At 53.6% G+C, this 21664-nt stretch overlaps 8 protein-coding genes across 8 annotated transcripts; 5 read left to right on the forward strand and 3 right to left on the reverse strand.

The window, feature by feature from the left end:
* Window positions 1–229: 229 nt before the first annotated feature.
* On the forward strand, window positions 230–3676 carry PV07_07018 (uncharacterized protein). Its single transcript, XM_016394061.1, has 2 exons — window positions 230–1167; window positions 1219–3676. Exons 1-2 carry the CDS (start codon window positions 772–774, stop codon window positions 3262–3264), a joined length of 2442 nt encoding a protein of 813 aa, XP_016247480.1. The 5' UTR covers window positions 230–771; the 3' UTR covers window positions 3265–3676.
* PV07_07019 (uncharacterized protein) lies at window positions 3665–5644 on the forward strand. Its single transcript, XM_016394062.1, has 3 exons — window positions 3665–4309; window positions 4374–4447; window positions 4516–5644. The coding sequence occupies exons 1-3, from the start codon at window positions 4087–4089 to the stop codon at window positions 5155–5157; spliced, it is 939 nt and encodes a 312-aa protein (XP_016247481.1). The 5' UTR covers window positions 3665–4086; the 3' UTR covers window positions 5158–5644.
* On the reverse strand, window positions 5592–7145 carry PV07_07020 (uncharacterized protein). The gene is made up of 2 exons (XM_016394063.1): window positions 6851–7145; window positions 5592–6778 (listed from the first exon to the last, which is right to left on the reverse strand). Exons 1-2 carry the CDS (start codon window positions 6869–6871, stop codon window positions 6323–6325), a joined length of 477 nt encoding a protein of 158 aa, XP_016247482.1. The 5' UTR covers window positions 6872–7145; the 3' UTR covers window positions 5592–6322.
* Window positions 7146–10345: 3200 nt separating this feature from the next.
* PV07_07021 (uncharacterized protein) lies at window positions 10346–12367 on the reverse strand (the record flags this gene model as incomplete). Its single annotated transcript, XM_016394064.1, has 4 exons — window positions 10346–11765; window positions 11822–11945; window positions 12007–12227; window positions 12282–12367. The coding sequence occupies 4 exons, from the start codon at window positions 12365–12367 to the stop codon at window positions 10346–10348; spliced, it is 1851 nt and encodes a 616-aa protein (XP_016247483.1).
* Window positions 12368–13488: 1121 nt separating this feature from the next.
* Window positions 13489–15307, forward strand: PV07_07022 (uncharacterized protein; the record flags this gene model as incomplete). The annotated part of the gene is made up of 2 exons (XM_016394065.1): window positions 13489–13600; window positions 13671–15307. Exons 1-2 carry the CDS (start codon window positions 13534–13536, stop codon window positions 15305–15307), a joined length of 1704 nt encoding a protein of 567 aa, XP_016247484.1. The 5' UTR covers window positions 13489–13533.
* Window positions 15308–16349: 1042 nt separating this feature from the next.
* On the forward strand, window positions 16350–17472 carry PV07_07023 (ribosomal protein L17). Its single transcript, XM_016394066.1, has one exon. It carries the CDS (start codon window positions 16569–16571, stop codon window positions 17259–17261), a length of 693 nt encoding a protein of 230 aa, XP_016247485.1. The 5' UTR covers window positions 16350–16568; the 3' UTR covers window positions 17262–17472.
* PV07_07024 (uncharacterized protein) lies at window positions 17272–19307 on the reverse strand. Its single transcript, XM_016394067.1, has 2 exons — window positions 18940–19307; window positions 17272–18885 (listed from the first exon to the last, which is right to left on the reverse strand). Exons 1-2 carry the CDS (start codon window positions 19035–19037, stop codon window positions 17568–17570), a joined length of 1416 nt encoding a protein of 471 aa, XP_016247486.1. The 5' UTR covers window positions 19038–19307; the 3' UTR covers window positions 17272–17567.
* Window positions 19308–19406: 99 nt separating this feature from the next.
* Window positions 19407–21583, forward strand: PV07_07025 (uncharacterized protein). The gene is made up of 2 exons (XM_016394068.1): window positions 19407–21155; window positions 21211–21583. The coding sequence occupies exons 1-2, from the start codon at window positions 19763–19765 to the stop codon at window positions 21369–21371; spliced, it is 1554 nt and encodes a 517-aa protein (XP_016247487.1). The 5' UTR covers window positions 19407–19762; the 3' UTR covers window positions 21372–21583.
* Window positions 21584–21664: the final 81 nt, after the last annotated feature.

Below are 21664 nucleotides of genomic sequence, written 5' to 3' on the forward strand. Positions count from 1 at the left end.
TGGTAATTGCACTGGTGGCACCAACGGAGGCACGGGGGGTTCTCCAAAGCTTGACTTTCCCAAGTGATGCGGGGGGCGCCCGAGGCTCCTAGGCTTGAGCCACCGCCGATGAGTTGCAGATTTAGGGAAAGGATAGGTGGGCGGCCCAGTAGATCGCCCTCCGTATCGTTATCGTGGAAGCTCGGATGGCAACAGCCCAATCCTGACATTTCACCATCCAGCTTGTGCGTTTCCCCTCCGTGCTCACACCTCCCGTGCATCATCCTGCTCCTCTTCTAAGCACCCTGCGTCAGGGAAAAGCAAGGCACAGTAAGTTGACGTCGCCGCAGCGAAATTTGCCATCCCTGGGGCAGATTGGTCTGGTCTTGCTTGCCCTGCGATTTCACTACTGCACGGCATAACCTACCGCGTGCATGTACTATGTCCCAGTTTATTTCATCTCACATGGTTGTTTTACAAGGTCACTGATCACTCCACGGCCTTCTTTACATCGGCCTCTTCACTTCGCGAGGTTGATTGCCCATCACTCTCAGTTACGGCCTGGGCCTCTCTACCTGGCTGTACTCTCCGCAGCATCCGATCCGTGCCCTAGCCCTTCGGAAAGACCTGTACCGACCTCTGCACTCGAAAGGAACCAAAATCTTATTTGCACTCAAACTGTCCATGGTTGACGCCGGATCCGCAGGACACACCTAAAATGTGGCGATGATTGAGCAAACCGGTGTATCCCAGTAGCAGGAGGTTGCCCATTGATCCAGAAATACGTCCGCCATGGGCAATTCTCAGACAAAGGAAGCACGTGGGCACGGCTCCTCTGGCCCACGGGTCAGTGGTAGTACCAGCCCGACGGGACGACAAGATGGACAACAAAATAACTTGGAAGCTCCTCTTCGACCCGCGCACTCCCGTCAACGAAGAGGCAGCCGACCCGACTTCTCCTTCCTCGGCCTTGGTGGAAACAGTGATCAAGATACCTCTTCACTTGAGCAGCGACGGGAGACCAAGGTGGAAAGAGAAGCTCGAAAGGCGGAAAAGGAAAGAGTAGCAAGACTCAAGGAGCGCGAGCGCAGCATGAGAGAAGAGCATGTCGATGGGGGATATTTAGTGACCCAAGGTGTCTATGTGGGTACGGAAGACTTCAACAAAGCAATTGTCAGACAATTCATGGTAAGGAAATGTGGCCCATTAGATATGTTAAAAGTAGCTGACATGGTTCAGATCGAGAGACGATTAGCTCCATTCTGGAGAGGTCTGAACGATTTCTCAGATTCGTGGGCAGAGCATCAACTCATGGCAGCCGCCCGAGGCATGGCCATTCCGCCAGCGGATGAAGTACCTCCGGAGCTTGAATACCAGCTTGCGAAGAGGATAACTACGGACAGGACCAAAGAATCAGCACTCAAAAGCCTGACAATCCCAATTGGAGGCAGATCACAGTCCTTTCAGTCAGATAGCTCCGCCCCCTTATCGCCGCCTCCCAATTCTTTACCAATTCCATCGCCCTCCTCGCCGCCGCCTACCGGCTCGCCAGGGACTAGCACCTTTCGAACTCGCGCGAAGACACTGGCATCGTTAGCGACCTCGTCTCGAGGTAATTCCCAGGTAGATATGACGCCAAGAGAATTCCAGCTGCCACCGGATCCTTTCGTCAACGGTCAGCCCATTGAAGTTTACCTCTACAAGGACGCATCAGAATGTCCAATCTGTTTCCTGTACTATCCACCTTACCTCAACACCACCAGGTGCTGTGAACAGCCTATCTGCTCGGAATGTTTCGTTCAAATCAAGCGGCCTGATCCTCACCCTCCAGAACATGAACAACCGGATCCGAATGCGCCACCGGTCTCAGACGCTGAGCGTGAAGCGCAGGCCGATGGTCTGCTTGTTTCCGAGATTGCTACCTGCCCGTATTGCAAAACTCCCGATTTCGGCATCACCTACACGCCACCTCCGTTCCGCAGAGGGCTTACTTATGGCACAGGATCTCACCCATATCAGATCAGGTCAGCCATGTCCTCTCAAACCTCAATTTCTTCTGGAAACCTATCTCCAGGCCCTGGACGGAGGCGGGGGACTTCCTTGTCTGCAAATGCTCCGGAAGTGATTACCACAGACAAGATACGCCCTGATTGGGCTACCAAGCTGGCAGCCGCTCGGGCCCATGCTGCCCGACGCTCTGCAGCAGCTACGGCGTTACATACAGCTGCGTATCTCATGAACGGGCAGAGTGCCGATTCACGAGCCTTTGCAGCATTTAGCCGACGCGGAATGTTGAGACGATCCACCCTGGAGGGTGGAGAGAATGGACCAAGTTCTAACTTGAGCGCACTCGCAATGTTAGCGGAAAGACATGCAGCGCGGCAGCAGGAGGCGGCCGGAGAGACCCGCGCAAATGCCTTGTTGCCTCCACCACGCGGCAGCAGTTCCCGACGAAGTCGGATGGACGATCTGGAAGACATGATGATGATGGAGGCTATCCGCCTGAGTCTAGCGTCCGAAGAAGAGCGTCGGAGGAAAGAGGAGAAAGAAGCGCGTAAAGAAGCGAAGAAGAAGGAAAAGGAAACCAAGAAGGCCGAGAAAGCAGCACGGAAGAACAGTCTTTTCACGGTCAATTCAAACGGCAGTAATGGGGACGCCTCTAGCAGTCAGATGGAAAGGTCTCGAAGCAATCTTTCTCTCGGCCAAGACGATGAATCTACAACCAGCAAGGGCAAGGGCGTAGAACGGAGTGATACTCCTCCTGTGGTGGGAGGCAAGGTGGAGGAAGAGGCTCCGCGACCATATTATATTCCGGCCCTGTCGTTGTCCGGGACCAGCCAAGAGTCTTTGGCGAGTTCCATTCCGATACCTACAGCGGCCGAACCATTCCGACGGTCTCATCTCCGGCAAATGTCAACTGCCTCGTCAACTTCATCTTCATTTGTTGAACCGGGTCCTGCGGCTTCATTTTCGGGCTCCGGTACCCCTCCGCCAGGAAGTCTTGAGCCTATGTTCAATTTCAGAAGCCTGGCCGCAATGATTGGGGAAGATGAGAAAGACAACGACAGTGCTCATGTCGAAAATGCTCACAGAGACCAATCGCCAAAATTTCGAGAGGACACACAAGAGAAGGGTCCCTCAAATGCTGGGGAGAGCTGGGATCATGACGACTCGGACCTTCCGGCATCTTCAGATTCGTCTGCAATGCGGGAGAGCGACGCAGACCCGGTGGTGAAAAACGGAAAGCCTGTCGTTGAACCATCAACCAGTATATCGCATGTTTGAAGCGCGATGTCGCACAGGTGAGCCAGGACAGCCAGAGTGCCTCTTGCTCCGGGCACACGCGTCGGGCTCTTCGTCGGCTCGGCGACGTGCGTTTGGCGGCAGCTAGAAGACAAAAGGCGATTAAGACGACCCGATTGCCATCAGCTTCTTGCACGAAATGATAGAATGTTTTCTTGGATTTTGGAGGGTTATGTCACAAACGTCGGTTGATGCCCGTGTCGACATCAACGCACAATTCAGAAATGGACACCGGAGGGCATGCAAGGGGCAATGGCAAAGCAATGATTCAAGGAGGGTCATACAGGCTGAGAGGCGGCAGGATGAAATCCAATGAATCCATGTTCAAGATATAGACATTTGACAGATGTTCCAGAGCTTTTCCGGAGCTCATCACACGCTACGATTTTCCCTTTTAGGTCCGGTGCTCTACAATCTTGGAACAGGGCATTGAGGGTGCTCTGGCCATGGATTGTGATTGGCCCAAGGCGACGCGACCTCAGGGTTTCAACCTGCGCAAGGAGAGAACCTGAGACCTGCTTCGTTGGCCCTCAGTCCAGAGTCCAGACCACTCACTCCTTCCCACGTCTTGTGCGGTCTGGTCTGTTCAGTACTCGCCTCACCTATAGAGGAAAGGCCCTTAAAGGCTGTCCCAGGTCTAACGTCGCCCTGCAAACCTATCCCCTGCCATTGACCGCATCCTTCGACAGCTACTCCTACTTCTGATGGGAGAGCTCTAAGGCTGGCTCGCAGAACACTTTTTTGTTCTCCCTGACACCTGTCTTGACAGTCACTCCAGTGCTCCCTTCTTTCCCATACGCAAAGATGCCCGACCTCAACTCGATTCCAAGATCACCACGGGGTGTTTCGAATCCCCAGGCTTCAGGAACCAGTTCTGCCGCACCACAGCCCCCATCCGTGCCCGCCTCGAGGAGAACTTCGACACAAATGCTGCCTCCGCCGCTACCTCAGAATAACAGTCTCCCGAGTTCACCCAGGCCATCACAGGCGGCTATGGTGGACAACACAGGAGTAGGTTTAGGCCCAGGTCAGTAAAAAGCGAGCACAGTCTGTCCCAAACACTCAAGGGTGATCAACTGAGAACGAATCAGGGCCTATTCGACATCCCAGACCTCTTACGGCGGCTGAATTGCATTTGGAACTTGAAAAAGAGCAAGAAAGCATTGTAAGCCCTCGCCACTGGCAAGGACATCGGCGTGCAAGAAACGGGACACTAACGATGACGCTTCCAAGGTCAATCGACTCACACGAGAACTCTCTGCTTTACGGGCCCAAACAGCCTCTGTAGCCTCTACAACCTCGTCCACTTCCGAGCACTTGTTTTCGAGCGACCCATACAATACAACCACAACCGGAACCACAATCATCCCAACCAACACCCGCCGTCATCGTTCCTCCTCGAACCTTTCCACTCGTTCAGCTCGCTCAATCCGTGAAAGCCTCACCAATGCCGCCAACACCAGCGTCTCCGGCGTGGCCGCCCCACGAGATCAGAGTGTCCAAGCCAGCGCACGACCTAGCATGGAAATGAGCAGGCCGGACATGAGTCGACAGAATTCGACCTCTGCATCAGGATTCCGATCTAGTTCGATTACTTCTTCCCCTCATTTGACCCAAGGAGGATATGCATATCCACACCGCAGCTCTGTGTCGTCGACGATGGACGCCTCGTCTGTCGCTCCTCATGCCGCAATGACGCGTTCTCCGAGTTCCAACGCAGCTATTGCGCAAGCGAGGTATGAAGAGGCGGCGTCACAGCGGGCGGAACTTGAGGCCGTGAAGCGGGAGAATGAGACATTGAGAGCAAGAGTCAAAGATCTGGAGAAGAGTTTGCAGAGGGCCAACGAGCTGGCGCAGGTGACGAGTACGTCATGACTACTCCGAGTCTCTCGCTCTCCATCTCTAGAGAGCTGAGGCGCAGGTGGGTGGTGGTGCATCGACAGAAGGCTCTTTCCAGAGACTGAGATGTGTGCGAACAAGCGAGAAGAACCACATGATGAATCAAATGATGACGATGAATGAGCAACTTGAGATGACGATTTGCTCGCCGTACAAGGACCACTTTGCAACTGGAGGAACACTTTTCAAAGGGAACGATCGAGGAACTCGAAAAACAGCATGCATGGTGTTGGAGGCGTTTGTTTTCTACGGTGTTCAATGGCTTTTTGAAGGCTGAAGGTTCCAATACGATCATGCTGCAGGTGGCAAGCTTCCGCGAAACCATAGCATGTCTCCGAATTGACCTAATGAGCAAAACCAGCGCGAGAGACTTCAGCGTCTCGGCTCGATAAGGGATGGAAAACGAGAACCAGTTTTGAATTTGTTGTGATAGAATACCTCAAGATATTTGGGCACCTTTCCGGCACGACTTTCTCACTTCTTCCCCATCACCACTCTCCTCTTCTTGCGAAATCTTGTCCCGCCCCGTCCGCGTTTGCTTTCTTCTTTCCCTTACTCATACTGCAAGAGACACGAATCCGCGATTGCTGTCCAGCCAAAGGTGCGTGCGACGCAGCTTTCATATTGGTAGGGAGACGTGAGACAGGAAGGAGCTTGGACTATTTGTCTAAAACGACCCTGTGTCCAAAAATGGAGCCCTTCAAGACGCCTTCGTCCTTTCTCTGTGAGATTTGGTAGCCTGATAATACCAGCTGGATGTCGCAAGTCGACGGGGACGGGCCTTAGCCAGGAAAGAAGCACCATGCTCTTTGACCTCACCTTGAACAAGCTAATCGCCAACCTCGTCAGACGGACGAGAGAATTGACTGGGCGCGGTGGATTGCTCAGCACTCAAAATGTTGCTGGCGATCGGATACCTTGTTGGCGAAGAAGGTCAAGCCGTCGTCGAGAGCAGGACGATATAGTTGAGCCCGTTGAAAAACTTCAGCGGCCGAAAAGGTAGTTGGAAGCTGTCCCGGTGCCGCGTGCAAATTGTGGCTTCTCCGCTAGGTCGCTCTGATTGCCACAGTTTCGGGGTGGAGGAGACAAGACCGTTCATATTAAGAAAAGGGAATATGCTGCTTCGACAAAGGCCGCAACCTCATTTCAACTCGAGCAGCCTTGTCGGTTCCTGTGCCGTCTCCTCCTTGACTTTTTGTTTTCCAGCACCCACCATCTCGTCCACCTTCTCCTTTCCAGCATCGACCGCCTCCTTCATCTTATCTTCGACCTCCTTACCCGTCTGCGATTGCCTCATTCTTGTCCAGACATTGCCCACCTTCTCTTCGACTCCTTCCCTCACGCCTGACCAATCAGTTTCCTCCACATTCTTGACTAGCCTCGCCACCTCTCTGTTCCACCTATCCTTGAGCTCTTCCATCAGCCCAGCTCTGCGGACTTCGTACGCCGGAGGCTCGGGCAGTGGCGGCGCGGGTTCAACCACGGAGTTTAGTAGCGCGGCTTGTTGGGACAAGAGTGTGCGTTGAACATTGCGGTTTGCGCGGTGAAAGTATAGAGAGAGGTAGAGAAGAGAGTATGTTAGTGTCGCACCACCCAGCTGTTCAAAATACCTGGTCAGTACGAGCGGCCTCGTCTGGAAGGGATTGACAGAGGAAGAGGCAGTGCTTACAAAGCCTGTTGTGAAGCCCATCTTGGGCGTTTGGAGAGCTTCAAAATCGCTATCCGACCCAGATGCTAAATAAGAATAACGGTCTTTCTGTGCTTCTCAGAGCTTAAGAACTCAGGTCAAGTTGGTAGAACCCCGTCGAAACAAGCGTGTCGAGCGAGATGAACGAAAGGGAGTGAGTGTGGATAGAGCTTAGGTGTCCTGTTACAAGAAGCTAGGACTCTGGTCGGTAGGATTTCGCTCAAGCGGTCGACGTGGATATATCAGTAGAAAAGCTCAAAGTATTTCTTCAGCCGGGAATTGAGCTCTGATATCAGAATACAAAATATTTAGCGCCTATACTCCGCCCTACTATATCTCTTGCCGGATACGGTGGATCATTGCAACTAGCAGTGCTACGTGATATATTTGTACATTCGAGACGAGTACTCTTTTCACAAAATCCATCTCAAACCCGTTCAAATGATGCTGACCAGGCTTCTCGTGTAGTCTGACTTCCAACATCTTTCGAAGGGGTTGTTGCTTGTCGAGCGACGCTCAATTCCATTTTCGGAAAATCCAAACGAGCATGAGGGAAATACTCCAAGGTGTTGGGCTCGCCGTCTTCGGATACTAGCCACGTCCAGCAGCGGCCTGGGCAAGGGGCCTTATGACGAGTGAGCACATGCGCGGCCATTCTGGACGAATCGCCGTTCACCGGATCTCTACTTGTGCTTCTTATGGAAATGTTTACTTCGGCAGACGACCCGGTTCGGCAATGCGAGTTTCCAAGTTCCTGCCAAAGGTCTCGTGCCTTCGTACAGGACGGGGTTTTCAAAGGGCCACGGCTTGATGCTGTTGCACTTACCGCATGGTGCTGCAGCCAGCTCAGTCGTCTCGCAGCGTGGATGGATCGACACCTGAGGCCCTGGAATACTTCTATTTGGGGACTGCGGGAAGATCCTCAGCACAGTCGCTCCAGTGCGTCCCATCTGTGGAATGGCTCGGAACGCCTGGCGTTTATGTAGCATCAATCTCGTTTGAGGATGAGAACAGAAGAGCGCCGACGCCTGAACCACTTTATTGATATCAGCAGCACCAGCGGTAGGTGTTTGTTGTGCACTGGCCGCCTCATGGCCAGAGCTTGCTTTGACTGCCAGTCCTAATCCAGACTTACAAGGCTACTGGCTGTTCACCACTAGGATCCGGCCAACGGGACAGTCTAATGCCATTACAAGAAATACTGTCTGAGATCGATTGACTGTAAGCCCTCCCTCTACATCGATCGACAGGCTATCATTGGGCTCGCGCAGGCAGGTTTCTTGTCTCAACCCTTTCTTTCTTTCTTTCCCTTTATTTCCATCCATTGACTGCCTGACCACATCCCAGTCCATTTCAGTGACTGCTATTCACCTACCTCTATGGCTTGAGTGGCTAACTCAATTCCAATACGTCATCTCACCCTACAGCTGGGCTTCTGTCCCTCTATCAAAAGGTATGTTTTCAATGGTAGTGAAGCCATCGACAAGCTATACATATAGCGTCATCTGTGCCATTCTCCTGTTTCGCTAAGTGAGCTCTGCTATGTCTATGAGGTGTTCATACACCACTGCGTCATAGTATTGTTGGCTGAACGAAAGAACAGCCCTTCTCATCCGTTTTTGGGGGAAATTCTTTGCCTGATACCTTGGAAAGACGCATCCAGCAGACGGCAACGAAAGGATACGATACCGTCCGAACAAAACTTGCTTGGCTTGCAAGGACGAGGCAGGATGAAGTACCTATGGCAGTCGCAGCCTGGCAACCAAGCGTCAGACGCTCTCAGCATCACATTCGATATGTTTGAACAACAGTACTGGCTCCCCGGCGAACACATGCGTGGGGCTGTCGTTATCAGAGTGCCATGTTCATCGACCATCTCTAGCGCGAGGATTGACCTTGAAGGTGTGCGAAGCCGTGTGGTAGCAGCTTTCCAGATCCCACTGACGAGAATGCTGCCTCAGGTTTGTCACTGATACACATTACGAACAAGGACCGCAGCACGACGTTTTCTGCACACAAAGTAAGGAAGTCAACACCATAATTGTGAACTTATCAAGGCTAAAAAAAACCGTCTAGTTTCTCTCACAAAACCATGATGCGCATTCTGTCAGCAAAGTCGGCAACGGGACCCAGAGGCCTGCCCTCTCAACATATCGCATCCCTTTTGACTTCCTGATATCCAGTACAATATCATCGAACGCAGACAAGTTGCCAGCAGGGAGTCTTGAGCTTCCCCCAACAATGTTGATTGGCAGACTTGCGTGGAACCGCGACCATGGCAGACTCTTCGCGCAACCCAATATTTCTTATCATCTCGTTGCCAAAGTGGCGCTACTTGATCAGTCGACGTCAGATACGTGGATTCTGAGGGAAGAGAAGCCGATCAAGATCTGGAAGACCTCCTCAATCATGCCGCCGATCAGCCTGGGTGACTTTGCTGCAGAATACAGAACCGTCGCGGAGACCCAGTGTGCCCTCCGAAGGCTGAAATCGCCCAAATTCCGCCTTAGGGTATCGACGACAGAACCAGCTGCGGTGGCGTTCAATTGTCAAAAATCAGACCAGACGGCAAACATTGAGCTCAGCGTCCGCCTTTCACGACCGGTTTCATGCGTGGACGAACGTCGATTTCGTCGGCTCCTTGCCAAAGTCAAGGTCCAGGTGCAGGCAGGTCTACGGGCCAAGACATTCTACAGCCCCGTGGCTTTTGAGAAGATCCCGGGACAGACCATGTTGACTCCGACCAGTAGCTGCCGGATGAACGATCAGGTATTTCAGCTTGGCGCTGTAATGGGTCTTCCCGTGAAATCAACAGCGGATGCTTGGAGGAGGCCATCCATGCATTTCGAAGAAACCGCCCATGGCGGCTCCTCCACTATGAGAGATGAAAAGAATAGAGAGAAGTGGGAGTGGTACAGCAGGAGACTGGGTGACGATGCACAAGCTTCGGAAGTTGACCCATGCTGGCACGGCCACTTCAGGTGCCCTCTCACCATCCCCCATGGTCTCGTACCTACCTTCTGGAGCCCCACGGCAAGTCAACAGTACAGTCTTCTGCTGGATGTGAAAGTCTCTGGGATCAAAGTACAGTCAAAGCTTAGACTGGAAGTGCCCTTGCAGATATTTTACGATTTGGGGCCTGTGGCAAGGCCCTGCGGGCCAACGTGTCGCCGTCTAAGGGGTGGACCGACGGGACCACCGCTAAGGGATCGAGATGAAGAGAATGTCTGCACAACGATCGTGATGCACGACGTCGACGAGGGCAGCCCGCCTATGTATGTTTAGATAATGGGTGGCTTGGAAAAGGTGGTGCCGGGGCCGACTTTACTGTTGATTATGTTCAATGGCGTCCGCTTTATGACGCGCAATTGTGTGGTATGGCTTCACAGGAGATCCCGCCATCGCTGTAAAGACGGCGGGAACACATAAGCGCAGCGAACATCAACAGCCTCTGGTCTTGCCGGAGCCAAATCCGGGCTATAATGGTATCTTGGTAACTAGGTTTTGGGGCTCGAGGCCCTCGACGAACTCGAACTCGCTGCCTGACCACTGTAGCTTGGTCGTGACTTTCTTCGCCGCCTCTTCCGAGTCGCTGTTCTGCTCCGACTGTCCCTCCTCTGCGCGGTGGAGACTGTAGACACTCAGGCCGTGGAACAACAGCACCAGGGAGCCCGACTTCCACAGTTTCCGCACCTCGCTGCCTGAGATCCGCAGGACCGTGACGGCGAAAAAGACCATCGTCAAGACGATCAATGCCGCAGGGAAGGACAGCCACGGCCACCGGACGTTGATGCACGTCTGCACCCCCAGCGTCGTCCCCAGCGCGAGCGGCGTCGTCGAGTTCTCGCCTTTCTGTCGCATCACGGACGTGATCTGGTCCGCGAGACCGGCGAAGGCGGTCTCGAAGTGCGTGAGGTCCGTGGCGCCCTGGTTCCAGAGGTCGACCATCCACGGCACGCCGTAGGGGATGTCGTCGATGTTCGTGACCTGCGAATCGTTGAACAGGGACAAAATGAGGCCCTGGATCCCGCCTGACGGATTGACGCCGAGGGTCCAGACGCAGTCGTTGTGCCAGCATTGTTGTTGCTTCGCCGGAGCGGAGAAGTTGTACGGCGTGTAGCCTATGTTCGAGCAGAGATCGGTGTCGTGACGCGGTTCGGCGGTCGGGGTGCACGTTATTTCCTCGCCGTTGCGCTTGACGGAAGGGAGAACCAGGCTGTACCAGTAGATGAAGCTGGCACCCATGTAGGGCATGATCTTTGAAGACACCAGGGTCTCGTGGAGGACGCCGTTACTGACATTGCCGGTGTAAGTATTCACACACGGAACCAGGTTGCATCGTGCGGCGAAGGGCGTATAACTGTCGCCCTCGGCGTTGTTCTGCGCCACGAGGACGTCGATGGTCACGAGAGGATTCTCTGCGTCGTCGCTTTCGTCGACCACGTACATCGAATTGCCAAAGATGGCTCTGGGGCCGATTTGGCACCCGGAAGGCGTGGTGTAGTTCAGCTGCTCACTTGTGGAGGTGTTCTGAACCGACCGAGAGATGTCGGTGCATGAACTGCACATGGCGACGGTGGTGTACGTGTCACTCGCATTCGTGGAGAATGTACAGTTGCCGGTGGCACAGTTGGGTACGATGGCCGAGGACAGATTGACAGGAGGATTGATGAGTCCCAAGTATATCCCGGCCGTCATGTTTCCGTCGGCAGCCTTTGAGTCGCCATTCGTGAAATACGAACCCGCACCATAGTAATTTGTGATTGGCATCGTGGCCGGCGTATTTCCCGCGCCGGCAATCGGACGCAAGCAGTCATGGTAGTCGAGAATTTGTTGCGAAAATGGATCGATTGCGGTCGCGAGCACAGTGATCAAAGCTCCCAGCGCTGCCAAATGCCTGGAAATTGAGACCATCAGCATTTATTCGAGGGCTCTCTGGGGAGGGTGTCTGACCGGCCTCGGAGATCTAATAGGAGCAAGAAAGAGCCCCAGGGCCCTTTGCTGGCAGAGTCAAAATGCTCCAGATCGCCCGCTTTTTGAGGTTGGGTAAACCACAGCCACTTGAGTCTGGAGATGCCTTTCGGGGAGAGAGCCCTTCAGCACGAGCGATGCAGAGGACAAGCCAGAAGCATTCATACCGGATGCCACTGGGAGTATCAAGGCCGCCTTGAGTATTGCCGTAAAGACCGCAATCAACGCGTTGATGGATATCAGATGCGGCCATCCAGGGAGAGGTCGGCCTTGATGAAGCGCCAGTGTGATGACGATGGCGACAAAGGCAATGACGGCAATCAAAAGCCCCAGAGTCTCGATGCCCCATGCCGATATGGCGGCGTGTGTACGGGACTGGTCTTCGTCACTGGCAAGAGATCAGGGGTCAACCTAGCAGACAATGGCATGATTAAGATCTTACTTCCGCAAGAGCGAGCGCCCTTGTCGTAGACTGGCGGGCTTGAGGCTCTCCGTCACGTCCTCAGAGGCGGCCTTCGAATCGGGCATTGTCGTCAGTCTGCAATATACAATCGAAGAGGAGTTGTCCTGATCGACGGGGATCCGTCTTCTCTCGTTTCTGCTACACTCCTGGATTTCAGCGACCAGGAAGAATGAAGGAGGAATAGAGAAAGTATGTTGGCCATAGTTTGCAGCGCTTAGCCTGACCTTTGGCACCCAGAGCACTTCCCAAACACCTCTTGCAAGACCCATAGGTTGCCTGACAAGGGTCTTGTTAGCATCGAGACGCGGTGGCGGCGATGCACGCGGCACAGCATATGATAGGGAGGCTAGCCCTGCGACTCCCCCTGTCGACGCAATTTCTCCATCATTAAGCCTTGCCAGTCACTTCAAGAGATCCGAGAGTCCATCGAAGCATACATCAATCGAAAGCTGGTGGATCTCAGATCGTGCTTCGTGCTGGTGTTCCTTCGGGCGTGTATTCATTTTCAATAGATGTAAGCATCGGCCATTATGGTAGATCGTAGGGAAACAATGAGAATGCCATCTTCGACGGGAGGGGAGGACGGCTGGTCCCGAGATACGAGTCTCCATATTGGCCCCTGAGAGATCTCCTCTTAGAGACTAATGCAGAGCTTCGCGAGGCTTAGACGGGCTTATACAGGCTTGCATCAGACGGGGGGCTGTGACTACTGGTTGTTGGTTTGCAGGAGTTGTTTAGCCCCTGGTGTTTCGTTGACGAGGCGGAGACGCTGCTGTGCCGTGAATTCTGTCCTATTCCACGACAGATAAGATGTTCACGAACCTGATATGATGGAGTGATGCCACCTTCGTCCTAGTCGACTGGAATATACTTGACGTACGGACGAGGAAGTAGCAATATGAGTAGGGATGATCTGAGAAGTTATGGACCATTTTCGGGCTACCCTTACCACTCTTCTAGGCTTCCCATCTTGAAGCAGAGATGCCTCCAAGTTCTCTACCCTTCACAACGCTCGGTCCCCGACTGCTGGGGGAACTCGGCTATAACATGCGATACCCGGGGCAACCTCTCAGCCTTCCCCGCACTCCCCAGCATAAACCACCCTCTTCATTCCCTAAGTGGCAGCTTCGTATACAACCCTCGATACTCTATATACATCTTGGGATCGGCCCTAGAACAGTGGTAGAAAGAGGAGGTTTCCAAAGGCGTCCTTTTCATACTTCCAGCTAACATGGTAGTGTTCAAGTCCAAGAGGGAAATAGATCTTCCCCGCCTCGATCTCCTATCGCTGTTGTTCGGTAAGGCTCATCATTCCCCTCCCCCATGCATCGTGTGTCGACCATGGCTCGTTGATTATTTCTACTGCAGACTCAGACTGGTGTCTGGCCCTTGAGGAGACCAAAATCCACGTGCAAGCTGCAAATCCATCCAACAGCATCACCAAGGCCGAGAGCCGCGGATTGCTGAAACAGGTTGCATATGTGCTTCGCCACCGGTTCGGCATCGGCGCCTCGGGAGCAGGTAAGGATGTTGTCCTTACTGTGCTTAGTGGGAGTCCGTTTGCACCGGTCTTCTTCTACGGCGTCGTCGCTGCTGGGGGCATCTTTTCGGGTGCCAGCACGGAATACCGAGTGGAAGAATTGACTCGTCAGATTGAGGACGGAGCGGTTACGTTGTTGGTGTGCTCTCCCGAATGCGAAGCGCAGGTGGTCCAAGCGGCCGATGCCTGTGGTATTGCGAGGGACCGGGTTTTGATCCTGGACAGCACGATCCCACACAGCTGGAAATTGATCTCGGTGGCGGACCGGTCAGACGTGCTCGAACGAAGCCGTGGCAAGATGCTGGAATGGCAGCGCATCACAGACCAGCGGAGGCTAGAAGAAGTCACCACATGCCTGCTGTATTCATCTGGAACGACGGGTCTCCCAAAAGGCATCCGAATATCTCACTGGAGTCTCGTGGCAAACAATGTTTGCACAATGGACCCCGCGCGGCGCTACCAGGCCCTTTGCAAAAGAGAAGGACGAGAGTTCACTTTCAACACGATAGCACATCTGCCCATGTCCAACATCGCCGGGATCAGCCTGTACTCGACGAATCCGTTCTACATGGGCGGCACAACTTGGTGGATGGAAAAGTACGATTTCGACTCCTTTCTCGAATACCACCGGCGGTACCGCCCTGCATACCAATTCAGCGTGCCGCCGGTATGGCTGCGTATTGCCAAGAGCGACAAGGTGACTGACCACTTCGACGCCCTTCAGGTTGCCGTTACGGGTGCCGCCCCAATCGGAGACGATGTCGTGAGAGAGGTCAGGAAGAAGCTAGGTCGAGGCCGGGCTCACATGGCTCAAACATGGGGAACAACTGAGACGACCGGTGTCATCGCTGCCACGGACTGGCCCGCCTACGCAAAGGACGGGACGTGGAGCGTGGGCGAGCTGTGTCCCAACGTCACACTCCGGGTGGTCGATGAGGATGGCCAGGATCTCGCCGAGGGTCAGCCAGGAGAGATGCTGGTCGGAGGTCCCATCCTCGCCCAGGCGTACCATAACCGGCCGCAGGCCACCCTGGAATCGTTCCAGGACGGCTTTTATCGCACGGGGGATATCGGGACGTACAAGGACGGGCACGTTCGCATCGTCGACCGGAAGAAGGAACTCATCAAGTACAAAGGCGCCCAGGTGGCCCCGGCAGAGCTCGAAGCGCTCCTCACCTCACACCCGCGGATTGCAGACGCCGCGGTTATCGGCCTCTGGGACGACCAACAACAAACAGAAGTCCCGCGGGCCTACGTGGTCAGCCGGCTACAGCCTGGGGGCGAACCCATCACGGCTCAAGAGGTCGCCGATTTTGTCAAAAGGAACGCCGCGAGCTACAAGCAACTGCGAGGAGGTGTTTTCTTTGTCAACGAGATACCGAAGAGCGCATCTGGGAAGATATTAAGAAAGGAGCTGCGGTCGAAAGCAAGACTACCATCCTCCCCCGTCCAGGCAAAATTATAGATATAGACACTATAAAGGGTATTTCCTTTGTGACGCTACTCTTTAGAACACACACACACACACACACAGAGAGAGAGAGAGAGTTAAAAAAAAACCTCTAGCAAAAGTGCAAAAAAACTCAGCTTGTGAGAAAACCCCGCGAAGGAATTTTTTTGTTTCTCCTGCATTCACTTGGCTTGAATCACACGCTGTGCTGATGCTCCCACCTATAGCTTGAGTACTTGTTTGTCAGGTAACATATTGATCTTGTGCCCACACCGCCCCCTCATCAGTTCACCCGTCTAACTCGCCGCCATCGGAGCAGTATCCTCAAGTCACCATCTCAGCCGCATTAGAGAGATACAGGATTGTAGAGCTCCCTCCGACGGTTTCGATGGATCCTTGTCTTTGGATGTTCTCTGGTAGCTTCGAGTTAGCGAGATGAGCTGGTGAGAGAGCAGTGGGAGCCACACGATCAACAATTCCTGGGTAAACAATCCAAGACTGTGGACGAGCCTTACTGCTGCACCTTGCTTTTCGCACCGGTCGAATGTGAACACAGATTTGTCCTTTGATATTGATATCTGTTTGTTTTTGCGATGGACCCGCAATTACTGATGGTGTTGCACGCTTGGCAAGAGGGAAGATATGTATATTCCCCTGTGGGTGGGTGAGGCAGGGACGAAGAAGGGAGGGGAGGGCGGCATCACATTGTCTCCAGCCTCGTGGCCTCGCAGCCTTGTCCGCACTGGAAGAGAGATACCACAGCTGACGTGCTAAGGTAGCACCGCTGGAGATCAGATATTAGTCCCATCGCAAAATAGGTCCACGACATTATATCCGCTCCTCTGTCTAATGTGAGCCACACTCACCTCGTAAATATACGGAATACACTGGAGCTCCATGTCCTATACAGGTCTGAAGGGGTGGTTGAAATTGCCGCCAGCGACTTGGTGATCCGCCGTACTCTACTAGGCCCGTTGTACTGTGGACTATTCGCTCGACTAGAATTCCACCGAGCCACTTCCCGCCATTGAACGAAAAGCTTTCTATTGCGAAGAATTTCATGATTCACTTCGGGGACGATCTAAAGACCATTGATACTCTGTGTTAACACGACCAGCTCTCTCTCAGTCTCCGCAGCCCTCCTCCGATGTTGCAATAAGCTCAGCGTGACACTAAGTCCTCCGGGGCACTTTGGTCTTTTACGAACAGCGACCTGCTCGTTCCTGAACGAGATCAACCTTCTACTTCCCTCTCCTGCCGCTTCCCAGAAAACACAATGTCGACGCTCAAATACCGGCACTTGGGCCGCGACTCGGCTCACCGCCGCGCCCTCCTCCGCAACCTCGTCACCTCGCTGATCGCCAACGAGTCCATCTCCACAAGCTGGCACAAAGCCAAAGAAGCCCAACGGCTGGCCGAGAAACTCATCACGCTGGGCAAGAAGAACACGGGCGCCGCACGGGAACGGGCAAAGACCATCTTCTTCGAGCCCGAGAGAGAAGGGCACATGGACAAATTATTCGGCGAGTTGCGGTTACGCTATGCGAGCCGCCCGGGAGGCTACACGCGAGTGTTGAGGCAGGAACCGATACGGGAGGATCAAGCGCCCTCGGCGATTCTCTCTCTGGTGGACGGCCCGCGGGATATGCGGTTCAGCATGACCGCCAAAGCGCTCGTGCGCCAGCGGAGAGAGAACCTCGACATGTCCGAGATGATGGCAGCGAATATCCGCAAGGTGACGAGGTTCCGGCTTGACGGGGAGAAGGCGCTGGAAGAAGAAGTGGGCAGACTAGAGAAGGATCAGGGGGAGCAAAGAGAAAAAGAGCGGAAGGAATTTGAAGAGGATGGGACCGTGTATGAGTGGGCGAGGGGGGAGAAGGACCGCCCGAGCGAGATCAAGGGGAAGGAGAAGAAGGGCCCGGGACGGCTGAGAAGGCAGAGGGTCGGTGAGGACAAGGCTATTCCTTGATACAGTTCTCCATGAACTCTGTGTGAAAAGGACTTCTCTGATCTGTATTACCATCAACGCGCCAGGGCCTCGCGGGTTTGCCCTCAGACGTTTACCAAGCAATGGTTAGCCTTGTATCTTGTATAGTGTATTGTGCTGGAATCCAAAAGCGCAACAGACGTTGCAAACAATCTGTATGCCACCAAATCCACCGGTGCCAGGGGGTATCAAGCTCTTCTCTATCCTAACATTTATTCTGGACGTACGACAGGCAGTCCTCGCGCAACGAAGATCGACAGCAGCCTCAATGTTAACTCAAAAGCTTCATCACAGCTGCAAGTCTTCATCCCGATACTGTTCCCGCACAACCCTGTACAAGTATCCGGTGCTCACAGCAGCTGGCACTTCGTTGGTGACAAACAAGTCGATATCCCCTGCCTCGACGAAGTCATATAGAGGATTCCTCGCTCCTTCTTCTAGTCCGTGGCGCAACTCGCCCGCTTGAAATGGCACTACCTTTCCTGCCTCCCCGTACTCAATCAATTTGAATGGATCGTACGGGTACGCTGGAGAAAGTTTGTATGTTGCTGCCAACACGATGACGGGAATGCGGTGGAATTTGGCAGCCTTGATGACGGCCTTACTTCCCGCCGCGGCGACTATGGATCCATTTGTTAAGACCGCGTGGGCGTCTAGGATGACCTTGTTTGCACGAGACATAACTGCGAAGATTGCCGAGTCGGGAATCATCATGACCGTGATGCCAGCCGAAGTTAACGTTTTGGAGAACGTGTCGTTGGGCAGGTTTTCCTCATCCTCCGCGACAGCTTCTTGATTCCCGGTAAGTAAGGCGTATGTCTTTAGGTGATTGTTGGGATATGCTTCGGCATGGACAACTGTAAACTTCCGCTTTGAAGCGGCTCGAAGGAGGAATCGCTGAACAGTCAAGGAAGAAGAGTATGTGAAGATGGTCTCTTGTGGGTGAATCTGGTCGAGTGCAGCAGTGGCAATTTCATCGTCGGCAGCATTGATTTCATCAATGATCTCTTTAATCCCTTTTATCACTTCAGGGCGGATATTCGACTGAAATATGCTTGAAGCATGCAATTGTGGAGTGGCTTGACCACTGCGGCTTAAAGGTGAGTCATTTGGTCCTCCAAGCATTCGCATGGTCGGATGGGCATTGATGCTGAACATAGAGGTCACAGGGCGAGTAGTCTCTGGAGCACCAGTGCGCGAGCTCAGTAACGGGGGGCGGGGACTTGCAGTGCCTTTGTGAGGCGAAGGGCTGGTAGAATCGCCATTAACGACCGCATGAGAGATGCCTCTTGATTGCATAGGTTCCAACGCTGTGGGCGAGTCAACGTCCGCATCACCACCAACGGAGCTCAACTCATCTCCTCCTTTTGTGCCCACAGCGTCATCTTCCTCTTCTTCCCGTATTATTCCCAAAACTCTGCGAACGATGTTGCCAACGGCTGGCTCGTGAGGAGCAGCTTCGATGAGCTTTTTGCCAACCTCTGTGACTCTTTGGATCAACCTGACTGAATCGGCTTGTTTGGTTACCTCAACGGTACGGAGCAGCAGGAGTGTCGTAACAACAGCGCATCGTTTCGAGCCTCTTATTTGCCGTCTCTTAAGCAATCTATCCACATATTAGCCCAGTTTTTGCCGGAAGAAACTTGAATATAGAACCCACGAAACCAAATATGTCGTCGAAGTGTCGAGCGGCTCTGTCGACAAGACTTTTTGGAAACTGGCAAACCCCGGCGTCAGAGACGCTGCAGCGGGTGCCATATTGCTGGCCCTCTAACCAGGAGAGAAAACCCGCAAGGTATTTGCGTACAACTTTGGTAGTTGTCTCCTATCCTTTGGAGTCGTGCTCAGAGTCTGTGGTTCAAGACTGTAGAGGTTTCAGCAAGGAAAACACGTGGCTCTAGAACTCAAGCAGGAAAGAGACAGCGCAATAAATCTGCTCTAGAGTGGATTTCTTTATTCTGCCTGTACGTGGAGGTCGACGTCGTACAGCGGTGTTTGCGTCTAAACCGACAATTTTTTGGTGGTGAGGGATGACTCGCATGCCACCATTTGGAGACGCGGAAGCCGCCCGCGTGTGTAGTCTCGCTCCCACTCCCGAACTCCCACTTCGAACTCCCACCCCGAGTTGTTTCGTGACCGGCTTCTTGATCGGATCAGCTGCGCCAGCCACCATCCTTCATCAATAAGAACTTGTTCAGCCCTGAGCTTAATGATCTTGTCCCTATTGTCTTCTTTGTCCCCGCAAACGTTTGTTGGAAGTGAAAGGAACTCTCCCCATCACGTTGAGCTGGACTATGTGAGCATATCGTGTCATCTCATCGCTATTCACAAGCCTACCATATCCCTATCCCGCTGCTCGCCAACACCCCCGCCATCGTCTAAGATCGTCATGCGATCACGATAGTCAAACCAGAGGACACTGTTGCCCAGAAGCCGATGCATCGACCGCTACAAAGTGTCCGCGCCTGCGTCTCTGGTGGGAGATGAACTCGCTCAATCTCATCTCCTCCCGAGTCATCGGACAGTCTCAATCATCTTCTCGTCCTCGGTCCCGATCTCAAGGTGAACTTCTGAAGAAGGAATCTGGCGATGAGGATTTTAGGGGAAGATCATACAGCGCGGAGCTTACAGCCGAGCTGAAGAATGAGCCAGACAATGAATTCTCAGACAAGCTTCCCGTTGAAGTAACCACCGAGGACGGCGAACCTGGCATAAAGTCGGAGGATGAGAAGCGGCCTTTACTGTACACGGGCGAGAAGGACGATGTAGCCTCGACTCCAGAAGGCTGGCGCCTGCTGGTCAAGAAGCTGACAGACGCTATAACCACCATCCTGGCTGCAATCGGTGCCCCGGTGGTCTACCTCGCCAAGTGCTTTAGGGATCAGGACGGGAAGTTCACCGTTATTCCAGGTTGGCCGCGAAGGGAAAGAGCGCTCAATGCCAGGACTGCACGTGCGATGGCGCTCTCAAATGCTGCCCAGGACAGCAGTTGGGCGAACGAGAAGCCCACTCACCGTGCTCTCCAAGAGACCAAGCTGCGTCACTCCTATTCAAGCGACTCATTAGATGCCACCACTTCAGATTCGGACGCAGAAAATCGCAAGCTTGAGCACGCTCAGCTACGGTCGAAGCCGAAGCGCGAGAAGAGCCTGCGAGAGGACTCGGAAACGCGGCGATCCTCCATCAGGATCAAAGAGCAGAATGATCTTGCTCTCAAACGGCGAAAACAAAAGAAAGCTGCCAGCCCCTTGGCCGGTTCCACTCCGTTGACCGTCGACAACATCAAATCTCCGCGGTCGCCTTCTCCTTCCCTTAGGATCACTAGATATCCTCATGCGCCGCAGCCACCTCGGCCGCTGGTTCCTCGAAGGCAACCTTCCTATGCCAACCTCATTCCCAGGTCTCCAACCCGCCATGGTCCGCCACTCCAGCAAAAGACGCTGATCTTGGACCTTGATGAGACCTTGATCCATTCCTTGGCCAAAGGAGGTCGGATGTCGTCGGGGCATATGGTCGAGGTCAAGTTGAATGCCCCGGTGGCTCTAGCACCTCCTCAACCCGGTCAGGCAACACCTGTGATTGGACCCCAGCATCCCATCCTATACTATGTGCACAAGCGACCTCACTGCGACGACTTTCTGCGCAAAGTGGCCAAGTGGTATAAGCTGGTGGTGTTTACGGCGTCAGTACAAGAATACGCTGATCCCGTGATTGACTGGTTGGAGCAGGAGCGCAAGTATTTTGTGGGAAGATACTACCGGCAACATTGCACATTTCGCAATGGGGCGTACATCAAAGATCTCAGCAGCATTGAGCCCGACTTGAGCAAGGTTATTATTCTGGACAACAGTCCCGTCAGCTACATTTTCCACGAAGGTAAGCACCTCTGAAACGCAGGTTGAGCTGAGGACTAAGACCACGGGGATGACAGACAACGCGATCCCGATTGAAGGATGGATCAATGATCCGACCGACAACGATTTGCTTCATTTGATACCCATGTTAGAGGCGCTGCAGTACGTGACGGATGTGAGGGCGCTGTTGGCGCTGAGGAGGGGTGAGGCAGAGGCTGCCAGCGCATCGGCCTCGTAGACGCTGGGAGGCGGCGGCAGAGGCTGAGGCAGAGGCCAGAGGAATACAAAGATACATACGACCAGGACGACGGGCTTGTTCTCTTCTGGAGGTTTCGGGGGGTTACAAGAGAAGAAAGACGTGCCGTGCCGTGCCCTCCTACTGTCCAGAGTTCTCCAGCTTGTTCTCTTTGGCGTCGCTCAGTCTCTTTCTTTCACCATTTCTAGCTACCCTCGTCCCTCGATCCCCGTGATTCCCGAGTCTTCCGTGGATACATTACTGCATCCTACAAGTATACCGGCCGTCCCCCCGTC

Source organism: Cladophialophora immunda, assembly GCF_000835495.1.
Source record: "Cladophialophora immunda strain CBS 83496 unplaced genomic scaffold supercont1.4, whole genome shotgun sequence".
NCBI lineage: Eukaryota > Fungi > Ascomycota > Eurotiomycetes > Chaetothyriales > Herpotrichiellaceae > Cladophialophora > Cladophialophora immunda.

Excerpts from the sequence above, each read along its gene's own strand:
- PV07_07018 (XM_016394061.1), top strand. The coding sequence starts at position 772 with ATGGGCAATTCTCAGACAAAGGAAGCACGTGGGCACGGCTCCTCTGGC. Across the intron at positions 1,168-1,218 it reads CAATTGTCAGACAATTCATG|ATCGAGAGACGATTAGCTCC; the intron begins GTAAGGAAATGT and ends GACATGGTTCAG.
- PV07_07025 (XM_016394068.1), top strand. The coding sequence starts at position 19,763 with ATGAACTCGCTCAATCTCATCTCCTCCCGAGTCATCGGACAGTCTCAA. Across the intron at positions 21,156-21,210 it reads CAGCTACATTTTCCACGAAG|ACAACGCGATCCCGATTGAA; the intron begins GTAAGCACCTCT and ends CGGGGATGACAG.
- PV07_07019 (XM_016394062.1), top strand. The coding sequence starts at position 4,087 with ATGCCCGACCTCAACTCGATTCCAAGATCACCACGGGGTGTTTCGAAT. Across the intron at positions 4,310-4,373 it reads AGGAGTAGGTTTAGGCCCAG|GGCCTATTCGACATCCCAGA; the intron begins GTCAGTAAAAAG and ends AGAACGAATCAG. Across the intron at positions 4,448-4,515 it reads AAAAAGAGCAAGAAAGCATT|GTCAATCGACTCACACGAGA; the intron begins GTAAGCCCTCGC and ends GACGCTTCCAAG.
- PV07_07020 (XM_016394063.1), bottom strand. The coding sequence starts at position 6,871 with ATGGGCTTCACAACAGGCTTT. Across the intron at positions 6,779-6,850 it reads TGGGCTTCACAACAGGCTTT|CTGGGTGGTGCGACACTAAC; the intron begins GTAAGCACTGCC and ends TATTTTGAACAG.
- PV07_07023 (XM_016394066.1), top strand. The coding sequence starts at position 16,569 with ATGTCGACGCTCAAATACCGGCACTTGGGCCGCGACTCGGCTCACCGC.
- PV07_07024 (XM_016394067.1), bottom strand. The coding sequence starts at position 19,037 with ATGGCACCCGCTGCAGCGTCTCTGACGCCGGGGTTTGCCAGTTTCCAA. Across the intron at positions 18,886-18,939 it reads TCGACGACATATTTGGTTTC|ATTGCTTAAGAGACGGCAAA; the intron begins GTGGGTTCTATA and ends ATATGTGGATAG.